Raw genomic sequence first — 12,181 nt, 5'->3', positions numbered from 1 at the left:
TTATTTGAAACATTTACTGTAAACTTAGTTAATAGCGTATATGCTTAAGGTCTAGTGAAAGAAAACCATTATTATTTCCATAGCTTTAGTAATCTGTACATGGCGTTGTAGTAGTGCGATCGGGTAACCCTATAGAATATATTTAATTAAAATCCAACTTGAATAAAAAAAACTTTAAAATATAATGTCAAGGTTTTATTAGGGATTTCTGATACTAGGAATATTTATATAGGTGCCAAAGAAAAAAGTGATTCATACTTAAAAATAAAAAATACAGAAGCCTCAAATTTAATAGAGAATGTTTATTACCATTTGAAAGAAAACACTTTTGCATTAATTTTTTGAAGATTATCTCCTTCAAATGTTGGTCGTGACTACATCTCAGATGGTTCATCCGTTGAGTTCAATTTTCGATGCCTCTTTCAAGCATTTTCACTGATAATTGGCGAATGGCAGAACTGAATCGAAGCGTGATTTTTCGCATAGACTTCAGACTTTACATATCCCTACAGGAAAAAGTTTGACGGTGTGATATCACCCAATCTTAGTGGCAACTGGAGTGACTCAAAACGTGAAATTATTTGCTCCCCAAAGTATTCTCTCAGTAACTTCATTGATTGATTCGATGTGTGCGAAGTGTCGCCGTCTTATTGAAACCAAAAGTCGCTGAGATCACGATCTCCAAATTCAGTTATCAAATAATCGGTTATCATGGGATGATAACAGTCGCGACTGACGGTAACGTTCTCTCCAACATCTTTTTTGAAGAAATATGGACCGATGATTTCACCGGCCTACAAATCACACCCCCAATTTTTCTTGCAAACGTACCCGTTGGACTAGAAATGGGCATCATCGCTGAACAAAATTTTGGTCGAAAACGTCGAACCTTCTTGAAACTTTTCAAGAATCGCTTCGCTCTACGCTTGGGAAGAGAGGGTGACTTCATTTATTGCAAAAGCAGTATTTTGTGCGCTTCTAATTTAAGATCTCGACGCCAAGTTGTTCTATATGTCAGTGTGTGGCCTGTTCGGTCGAATATTATCCAGTAATGAATGCTGGGTCTCAAGATGGGGAATTGTGTTGCGAATAGTACGCTTTGTGTGCCGATTATGTTAATCATAAGTTGAGCGAAGCGCGCGAAACACATTCCAGTTTTTGTGTGAAAGACTTTCTATTTTACAAGATTTCTTCAAGAAATACAGCGTGGATTATTGTAAAGTACAGCCCTACGTTCTCCGAAAAACTTTTTCAAATCGAATCACTATAGCATATAGCTGTCATACAAACTGGCCGATAAAAACCCAATATTTGTACAGAAAACTTTTTTATTTGGGAAGTTTTATTTAGTCCTAAACTAATGTTTATTTTTTGATTTTCGTACTTTTTGGGATATAAACATGCTGCCGTTGAAATAACCGAAAAGTATGCCGGAACTTTAAATACTGTTCATAACTAGGTATAAACGCATACAACGTGTTTCGGAATAGTGTAAACTGAGGGCCAGGACATTATAATATGAAGTGTATTGACGCCAGGGAAAGTTTGAACACATTCATTTTGGGTACGAAACCGTGTTATTCCATCTGATCGAAATATACCCGGACTGACAAAAAAATAAACTTCTCGCCTTGGTACACTTCTATCTTGAGCTGATGCAAATATGACACCACCTAGTCCAATTTTGCATACACTTGTTATTAACCTCAATTTGAACGACCCTCAATGCCTTAAGCGAATTTCAGTTTTTTCGGTTTCAGCTAATTTTTGGAGCGCCTTTTGCTAGATAGATATAGAGTTTCGACATCATAATCAAGCGTTTTTTGAAGAAAAGGTCCTCAGCTAAGTTGTCAAGCATCTCTTTTGCAACCTCTACTCCTGTCGTTTTTGCAAAAAATAAAGGCCTTTTAGTACGAGTCTAGCATTGACAAGTTTCTTACCCAAGAATTGGTGAGATCCTCTACTATCTCTGTGATGCGAACACGACGATTTCCAAATGCTATTATTACGTATCTTCTACAATCTGAACCTGAACTATCCAAATATCTGTATCTATATATGTCTTCATAAAAAGTTCACAGCTTTCATTCCATACATATATGTAGACATACACCAAATACGCCTTCAATTTTATTTAAAAAAATATGCAAAACACAAATGTCCAATTACCTTACACATATGAATTAAGTGTTGCACGCCACACTCCTGTAACGACTATATCATCAACCCTGTTATCTAGGTGGGTAAGCATGTCGTTCACTTAACTTGAAAGGTTATAAACTTTGCGCGCAGAACACAACAATGGAAGAGCCCTGAAAGTTGTACGTAAATTTGAGCATACTTGCAACGAACTATAGCTGCAACAAACAGGCGGCAGACAAAGCAGCATCAGCACAACAAAAGAGTGCAACAACGGTATGAAGGAGACAACGAATTTATGAGAATGAGTGCCCTAGCATATGCAAGATATCCACGAAAAATTATTGTTCTTTTCTTTAGTTGCTTATTTCTTTTCTAGCCTATGGAGGAGTAAAGTTTGCACAATAGAGTTAGTCATGTGGCACATGTGTATTAGGTACTTTTTGTTTGTAGGACTAAAAAGGAAACTTCGTAGACCTTATAAAGTATATATACACATATTATATGATTTGGCCATGTCCGTCTACCTGTCCGCCTGTCCATCAGTTTTTCAGATATCGATCTGATGTTTTGCTCACGCCTTTTTCTCACCATGAAGCACTTTATTTATCGGTACAGCCGATATCGCACAACTATATCATATAGCCGTCATATTAACTAACCGATAAAACTAAAATCCTTCTTTGGAAAAGCTTTTTTTTAGGTGAAACTCCTTTTATACCCTTTTTGCTATAAAAAATGCGCTTGTGAAAGGTATTATAGCTTCAGTGCAGCTGTAGTTAACTTTTTTTCTTGTTTTCTCTTTGTTTAGTGTATATTCATATGAGAATCTGTGAATATTTGTGTAGCCTTTATGTAGACGTAGAGATTTTTACTGTAATTGTCCGAAATTGTGGTAAAGTGTGTCATCGTCAATCAAGTAAGAAATGTTGCAAGCTGTGTAAGATTTATAAGTGTGCTACAAAGTTTGCAGCAGCTCGGACTTTCGTTGACCTCTATAGGAAAAAGGAACCTACACAGAAACCATATTTATGATTTGTTGTTGTTATTATATGTTGAATTTGCTATGATTATAATACATACTGTTTTAATTTGTAAGAAAACTGTAAATACAGAAAGCTTAGCAAATTTTCATTTTATAGCGAAAATACTTGGACAAAAAATGAATTTTTCCAAAAAATAGCTTTACACTGAAGTTTCCTACAAGGTATTACATGGGACTAAATATATGCGGTTTTGTATTTGACTTGCACTTTTTTCTTATCTTTGTGAGTGTTCTCATTTTTATTGTATTCGCATTCAACCAACACAAGGCATACAATCTCCAATGAAAGATGAAATAAATTATTGGCCTCCGAGTATTAGATAGTCATATTGCAGTCAAAACCTTTCGCTCTGATTTACATTGATCAAGGAAAAGAGTAACAAAGTGTAAATCTAAGTAACATTACAGTTATTGTACAATTAATTTTTATGACTTTTCCGCTTAAGACAAATGCACCTTTTGATCGGACAGCTTGTGTGGCAGCAATACATAGGGACAAAAAAAATGATGTGGTGCTTGAAAACAGCTCAACATCTCTTACGACTCCGTTCGAATGATTCTGGTGGATATTTTGGGTACGAAACACGTTCTTGCTCGACTCGTCCCGATAAAGCTGATTTTTTTTTTCAAAAAGAATACCGTAAGAAGGTCTCTTTGAACATGCTTGATCGTGCGAATTCCGATCTCACCTTAATGGAGAGCAAGACTGCCGATGAGACACGGGTTTATGGCATACAAGTCAACAATCAGCGGAATGAAAATTTTTTTTTTATTTATTATCGATATTTGTTCCAGAGAGACAGACAATCAATAAGGACTTCCATTTGGCCGTGTTGAGGTATTTTCGTGAGAACATCCGTCGTAAACGACCAAATTTATGGAAGAAGAGTACATGGACTTTAGACAAAATTAATGCACCATCGCAACGAGCCACGATTTTAACCGAACTTAAAGCCATAAACGTAATGAATACCATCGATCAACCCCAGTATTCTCCAGATTAGCTCCGTGTGATTTTTTCTTGTTCCCCAAGCCGAAATTGCCTCTCCATAGAACCCGTTTTCAGTCGAACGAAAAGATAAAACAAAATTCGCTAAAGGAGCTGAAGACCATCCCAAAAAGTGCTTATGAAAAGTGTTTCGAGGACTGGAAAAGTGGGGATTACATGGAAAGCGACAAAGTAGATACTGATGAATACTTAAATATTTATTTACAATTTCCAGTTTTTTTTTGTTACAACGTATATATGTCATAGCCTTTACGACGTCTCTTCCTGGGTGTCATAAACATCGTGACAAATTTTTAATATACCCTATTCAGGGTACAATAATTAGAATCAGATGAATCATATATTTCAGCAAACGAGTTTAGGAAATCTAGAATAGTTGATTTTACTACAAAATATAATATATATGTAATCGCCCTATAAACCATTATTAAGATTTTTTTTTAATTACAGCCTATTCTACTGCAGCGCTGTTAGCTATCGTCTTCGCCATACCCTTCGGCATGCGCATGCTGGTGCATAAAGATCGCGGACGTTGGGAGGAATTCGGACCCGCCTTCTACACAGCGCATCTGGAGCTTTTTCTTGGCAACGGTTGTTTAGGTAAGACATCAACTATTGCAAAAGATCACAGGAATTCAAACTTGTAAATATTTTCAGGTGTGGGTGTTATGATGTTGCTGGTGCTAACCATCGAAAGATATGTCTCCGTGTGTCATCCAGGCTTTTCACGTCCCGTCATGGGACCACCTGGGTGAGTTAAATGCTTGGTTATATAGCTTCAAAATGTTTTTACATAAAAATTATAACTATACTTTCTAGCATTGTTGTGTTCCTAACCACACTCGTCACTTTCATCATTTACACGCCAAGCGTGTTTCGTGGTGTCCTGGTCAAGTGTATATTACACTCAGATGGCAACTATGTTTACTTTCGACGTGATAATAATGAATTCCTAAAGACGCTTTTTTACTCGGTAAATGATCTGAACTCCCGCTATCATTGCAAAAGCTCAAAAGTATTTATTTTTCCTTTCCATAGGTCTATAAAGTAATGCTCGAGGTAATATTCAAACTAATACCAACTGTATTAATCGCTGGCTTAAATATGCGAATTATGTTGGTGTATCGAAAGACTTGTCAACGACGGCGTGAGATGTTGATTTCGCGTTCGAACTGTGTGCGCGATGAGGATCCAAGAAAATTCGCCGAAGAACGGAGGTTATTCTTGTTGCTAGGTAAGTCAAAAATACAATTTGTCTAACGAATATAAAAATGAAGTTATGGTAAATTAAAGTAAAAATTATCAGCTCTGACACTTTCATGCCTTTTTAGGTAGTACATCAATATTGTTCCTTGTTTGCGTGTCTCCTATGGCTATTGTTCACATGACGATTGCTTCCGAAGTATTGCCGAACTTTTCATTTCAGGTTTGCCCATAGTCCCTGCTATCGTACTATAAAAATTTCTAAATGAATTAATTTGCCTTTTCTTGCAGGTGTTTCGAGCATTGGCCAATTTGATGGAACTCACAAACTATTCTATAACATTCTACATATATTGCTTATTCAGTGAGGATTTTCGAAATACGCTGATACGCACCATCAAATGGCCTTGGGTTAGAACGAAATTGTGTCATCATGTCGATGAGGTGCGTTAAAATACTAAATAAAATAACTTAGTAAACACTTCTTGGGTAATATTTATAAACTTTCTTACTCGTATGACTTGAAGAAGCCTAACTACTAGTAGTAACATATTTGTGCTAATTAATTTAGGAAAATTCATATCACGAAGGATCATGGATTGTTGTTCCGACTAGCCTCAATAAATTAGATTTTTATACTTTTCCCCAAAGTATAACAAAACAAAAGCAACTGATTGTTCAGATTTCAGAATTTCCTCTGTAAGATAACCCCTTAAACTCTGTGTAAAATTTCTTGTAAGATTGGAAAACAATATGTCACTCAAGTGATTATTATACCTTCATCATGGCATGTTAATTTGCCACGAATTTTGTAACAGTCAGAAGGCAACATGCGAGATCCTATAAATTATACCTATATAAGATCATCGTAATGAGCTGTGTCGATTTAGATCCGAGGAAATTTTCGCGTACACCTTTGAAGACAGTATGCCCTATAAACTTTCAATGGGATTGCAATCTGGACTACATGGGGGCAGTCCAACAAATTTATTTTTTGGCTTGAAACTACTCTTTCGTATCCTTAGACAATTTCTTGGCTTACACTTGTACTACTGAAAAACATATTAGTAAACTAGTAAAATCGGTCAATATCGGTCAATAACGGTCGATAACTCCGGTCAATCCCCATATAACGTTACTGTTAAATACTACTGAAAGCGAAACTACCTACGTACCGAACATGTGAACCCCAGTATCTATAGTTGACTTTTGACCAAAAATTTCCGTCAATTTGTGAGACATACTATTGAAATTCAGACATAAACCTTTCCTGATAATAGTATTTATGTGTATCAAAAATGGGTTGAATCGGGTCAATACTTCCCTGAGTTCCCATATACCAAATATAAAGATTTTCGAACTTCCGGGTGACTTTATGCTGGATATATCGGCCATTATTTGAGCTATCTCAATGAAAAATACAGAACATATTTTACTCACAACGGTATATCTTTGGGCCTCTAAAATAAATAGATAAAATTAGACGAAAACTTGACCTACCCCCCATATAACTAATATAAGGATTTTAGAACATCCGACTGACTTTGCTCCATATGATTGAAGATTGTATGTAAGGTTTCTTAATAAAAACCAAAGAACATTTTTTGGTATGTGGCATAATAGTTAATATAATAAATAAAATCCCCCCATACCCCCTATACTACTTATAATTATTTTAATTTTTTTTTTAACATAAGGTTTGTTGCGGAATATGTCGTATGTGCATGTATATAAAAATCCTTATATTTCGATCCACTGGGTGACATTTTACACCTTAAGGTATCTCCCGGGCTTTGATTTTTTGCAAGTTGTGAGAGTATAAAATGTTCGGTTACACCCGAACTTAAACCTTCCTTACTTGATAATTATCCAATTTGAGATATAAATTATCTTTCTCGTGTAATTAAAAACAATTGAAAAATTTTGCAAAAAATCATTATTTTTATACCCAAAGCGACTTGTGCCTAATGAAATGTCTGTTTATGTACTAACTTTTCACATTTATAAAGGCATCACTAAGCCGAGTGCACCGTTAGGACTGTGATGAATTGTGACTACTTAAAATCTTAGCTGTGCTACACTTTTAATAACAAAAATTCCAAAAATTTTAAGTGCGTTTAATCAAACGTCTATGGCTGTAGCTGCCATACAAACTGTACGACCAGAATCAAGCCCTTGTATGGAAAACATTTTATACTTAACAAGATGTCTTAACGAGATTTGGCACAGATTATTATACTAGGCATCTTTATAATCGCCGAAGAACTTGTTCAGATCGGACAACTATATCATATCGCTTTTACAAAAGCTGACCGATACAACCTAAGCTTTTGTATGGAAACCTTTTTTATTTGAAACGCTACCGTCACGAAATTTAGCATAGATTTATATCAAAAGCATCCCTACAATTAAAGAGTAGAATGTTTATATCGGACAACTATAGCATATAGCTGTCATACAAACTGAACTATCACAGTGAACTATCACATTTGCTTCGATGCAATCGAATTCAAAATTTTTTTTTCTTTGTTTTTTTTTAAATAATTTAACCACTTGAGGCATAAACTTCTAATTATTAACGACATTATTTCGCCTTACAGATTTCCAATGCACGAGCAACACCTTTAATGCATTTCAACAAAATAGCGTTACGTAATCACCATATAACGACGACATCGGGGGTGTGTACCGGCATGGGACGATCAAGTAGCATTTGATTTGTTATGCGCATTGCATTGTAACAAAAAAGTTATAATTATATGCTTGTATGTATATGGTAACTCATCGATCGAATGTAATTATGATAATTCCTATTGAAGTTGAAACATAAGTAAGAAATTCAGAATGTAGAAATAAAATTTGAAAAAGTAAATATTATTAATATAAATTATATATAATATTATATTTAAATAAACATAAATAATATATATATTAAATTTCTTATAGTTAAGTAAATTATTGTTGAATAGTAATATTGCGTATTGTTTAAAAATGTACAGCACTTAATTAATACTGATATTGCTAACTTAAAAATTATATAAATTTTTTTGTTAATATTTGAACGCGCAGCGTAAATTAGATGACATATATGTAGGTCAGAGAAATGTAATTAATAATTACTAATTATCAAATCAACTTTTTCTTATCATAATCTGTGTTCATATATTTGAATATGAAAGTCAATGAAGAAACGCTTAGCATTTAGAAATATTTGAATAACTAAGAAATATATTAATATAATATACATATAATTATTATGTTAAACATGCTACTGATTTTTTGTTGTAGGTAAATTTATGTAAATATGAAATATAATTGTTACTTTAGTTGTTAATAAAGTTAAACTAGTGTACTGTATATTTGAAAACTAAAATTGCTCATTTGCGAAAACAGGCATATTTGGGAAGAAAATAACCAAAAACCATAAAAAAGGTCACATTAAAAACAGGTGCTGCTTCATTTATTTGGGAAAAAATCAATAAGAAATAAAAAAAAAATACCGTTGAATTTAGATATATTATTTCTTACAGTAGTGTAGTATTACTAAAAATCATTCTGTTAAATCATTACAGTAAAATTTTTCAAAAAAAACAATAAGTTAATGACATTTCATTTTTTGAGAAGTTACATTTTTCAAAAAGCAAAGATTTTTTTAAAGGTAATCTTGTACTAAAGATTTAAAAAAAAAAACATCAAACAACAATATTTTTTTATAAATTGACCTAATATGAATTAAGTTTCAATGTATTAATATGTATATACTATATTCCTGATACATGACTTACATAGTCCAACTGCGTACTATATATTATGAATGTAAATACATAGCTAATATTTAATCTAAGAGCATCAGTTAAAAAATTTATCTAAAATGTGCCATAAAAATATATATACAAATGTATAAAATTTAAATAAAGATAAAGTATTTAAAATTTCCCAGGCGTTCTCTCTTTCAATTTGAGTATATATTTTCAAGGTATAGTTAAATCGTCATTAATTTATATCTTTTTGTAAATTTTTATTTATTCAGAATTTATAAGTAAAGTTAGTAAAGCTCAATCAGTCAAATGATTTATTCTAGTTATTTAAAATTATTGGTATAAAAGATGGTGTGAAACTACGCTAACCATTCACAGGTGAGCCAGCCTTCGGACCAGCGTTGACTTTTCATTAACCAATTAGTACATGCGCACATCATATAATGCAAAGAATGTTTAATGGTTTCTGCCCATACTACTTATAAACCATAATTGATTTTACCAAGCTAAAGCTTACCTTATCATAGCAAACAACCGCATTAGTTAATGGCTCCAGCGCCATCTAATGCAACTTTGGGTGCGATTTATTTCAATAGAATTTAGTTTCAACCGACCGATTTACCGATTTAATTTGATTTGTTAATTATTATTAGCACTTTTAATTTTCACAAAACACTTGCACATTATTTTAATTAGCTCTTCGCTTTCTTTGGCTTCTTCTTTTATAATATGAGCCAATATTTCACTCATTCAACTAAAAGCACTGCCTTCGCGGCCATTTTGAATGCACTTGCGGCTTCACTTTTCTGCAGCACATACATACACTATACACTAACTCGCCATATTTTGCATTTTGAGCCAAAGCTTTTATTTATTACACTTTACACACAGCACACACAACACTTTAAACACTAAAACACTAAATTTATTACATTAGATCACTTTATGACAATTAAAATTCAATTATTCACGTTGATCACATTTTCACAACCGCACGCTTGAACTTGAACTCGAATACTGAAGGTTCGTGGATTCACTGGAATGGTCCTTTTGGAAATTTTGGAAATTGTACAGTGGCGTCTACACGGATGTGCTCACTTTGTCGTTAACAATTTTATTAATTTCCGTCTATACCGGAAAATGAAAAATCGGAAGTTATCGAAAAATTAAAAAAAAAATACTAAACTTTTTTACAAAATTAAAATGTAAATTATTATAAACATGGGTTTCAAATTTTAATGAGCATAATGCGGAATTATAAAAAATTTAGGAAACAAATTATTAATATTAACAATTATCATCCATAAATACTACAAAAATATTTTTTTTTTAATACAAAAATCCATTTCATTACCCATGATCTGGGTTGTAAATGTAACGAAATGTTTGTACAGTGAAATTCCTCATTATGGACATTCCGTACATTTTTATTAATAATTTCTTACAAAAACCATTCCTATAGACGGACATCAAAACGTTGCAATGACACTATTTTGGTAATATTTCGTTCAAATAATCTGTGATAAACAGACAAAATTTCATAAAATGTGCAGAGAATTTGTATAATTTGTAGTAACCGTTTTTGTTTTTTTAATTTTAATTAATATGTTAAGCTCTGTGACATTCTTTTAGAACAATACGCAAAATGATCACGTCAAACAAATTGACTTGAGACCAGAAGGTGCCAGGTTTACGGTGGTTTAACGGAAACTTATGGAATAATTGTCATTAATTCACTCCTGGCTGACATAAGCTCACATTTACATATATTTTTAATAGCAAATAGTTCTAGGTTGCGGTTTCTCACTCTAAGAATATATTTAAAAAAAAACAAGTTTTTCCTATGCCCCCATATGTGGACAATTCTCATAGCCGGACAAAAATATTGCGATGGTCCAGTTATGGGAAATTTTATTGTATAATTTAAATAATAATAAATTTAATTTTTTTTTCGAAAATGAAAATATCAACGGATTAGGATTTTTCCTACTAGCGTTGTTAATTAGTTGCACGCATCTGTACATAAATAATTAGACTACGCTCAGTGCTCCTTAATTAAGCCAAGTTCTTCCGTCTGTCTGTAGATACATATACGAACTAGTCCCATAGTTTTTATGATTACGCTCTAATTTGTTTTCTTTGCAAGAAGTGTGATTTCTCCGCAAGAAGCGAGTCATCGGACCACTACAGTAATATATGTATAGCTAACATACAAACGGTTAAAATCAAGATCTTTCAAAGAAAACTCTTTTATTTGACAAGATATCTGCAACTCCAGTTATCGATCTTTTCCGAGCGTTAAGGTTTAATTGAAATCTGCAACAAGTAAAAATCTTCAACGACGAGACTGTTCAACTTCCAATCGCCCAAACCTTCCGTACACATCAAACGAATATCAAATTGACAATTGTAAGGCTGAACTCAATGCAAAATGGCTGTACAGGCAGTCATTTCTGTTGAGTGTTTCTTTGAAATATGGGGAACGTGAAGTGAGTGAAAAATAGATTAAGCCAATATGCATAAATAGTAATAAATAAATACGTTTACTCTAATTTCGGAAAATAATTCCATTAAGAAAATGGAAATGCAGCTGTGTGAAACAAATGAGTGAATTCAGCGCAAAGCTAAAAGTTATGACAGATGGCGCTAAAAATGTGCACATTTTATTAATAGGTATGGGCAAAGCTCAGTTACCACAGTCATCAATTGTAAAATAGCAGTCATCAGAATTATTTAACGCAACTTTCATTGTCAGTTAATTTGTTCCCTCATTTGTTCGTTTTGTTTCCATTTCTATTGGTAATTTTAACTTTATCACTGTTTTAACATGCTTCTGACACTGCGTTTTCTAGTTTAAGAATAATAAAATTTTATTATCACTGCTTTTGTTGTTTTTAAAGAATGTATCTGCAGCTATTTGAAAGTTTGGATGTTGAAAATTGCACAGTGCTATTTTACAATTGATGATTGTGGTAACTGAGCTTTGCCTATACCCAAGTGGCTACGAAATTGAAAAAGTTTGCGACT

General features: G+C 33.1%; 1 protein-coding gene across 1 annotated transcript in view; it reads left to right on the top strand.

The window, feature by feature from the left end:
• LOC105223636 (probable G-protein coupled receptor B0563.6) overlaps positions 1-8,901 on the top strand; it is a 79,710-nt gene extending 70,809 nt beyond the window's left edge. Inside the window, exons 4-10 of the mRNA XM_049455175.1 lie at positions 4,644-4,793; positions 4,851-4,944; positions 5,013-5,166; positions 5,232-5,427; positions 5,525-5,619; positions 5,688-5,840; positions 7,997-8,901. Of these exons, the coding sequence (XP_049311132.1) occupies positions 4,644-4,793; positions 4,851-4,944; positions 5,013-5,166; positions 5,232-5,427; positions 5,525-5,619; positions 5,688-5,840; positions 7,997-8,113 (959 nt within the window). The 3' untranslated portion in view covers positions 8,114-8,901. The remainder of the gene's footprint in view (positions 1-4,643; positions 4,794-4,850; positions 4,945-5,012; positions 5,167-5,231; positions 5,428-5,524; positions 5,620-5,687; positions 5,841-7,996) is intronic.
• The last annotated feature ends 3,280 nt before the right edge of the window (positions 8,902-12,181 follow it).

Source organism: Bactrocera dorsalis, chromosome 4, assembly GCF_023373825.1.
Source record: "Bactrocera dorsalis isolate Fly_Bdor chromosome 4, ASM2337382v1, whole genome shotgun sequence".
Lineage (NCBI taxonomy): Eukaryota > Metazoa > Arthropoda > Insecta > Diptera > Tephritidae > Bactrocera > Bactrocera dorsalis.
The sequence above is the reverse complement of the archived record's forward strand: the minus strand, read 5'-3'. Positions and strand labels throughout refer to the sequence as shown.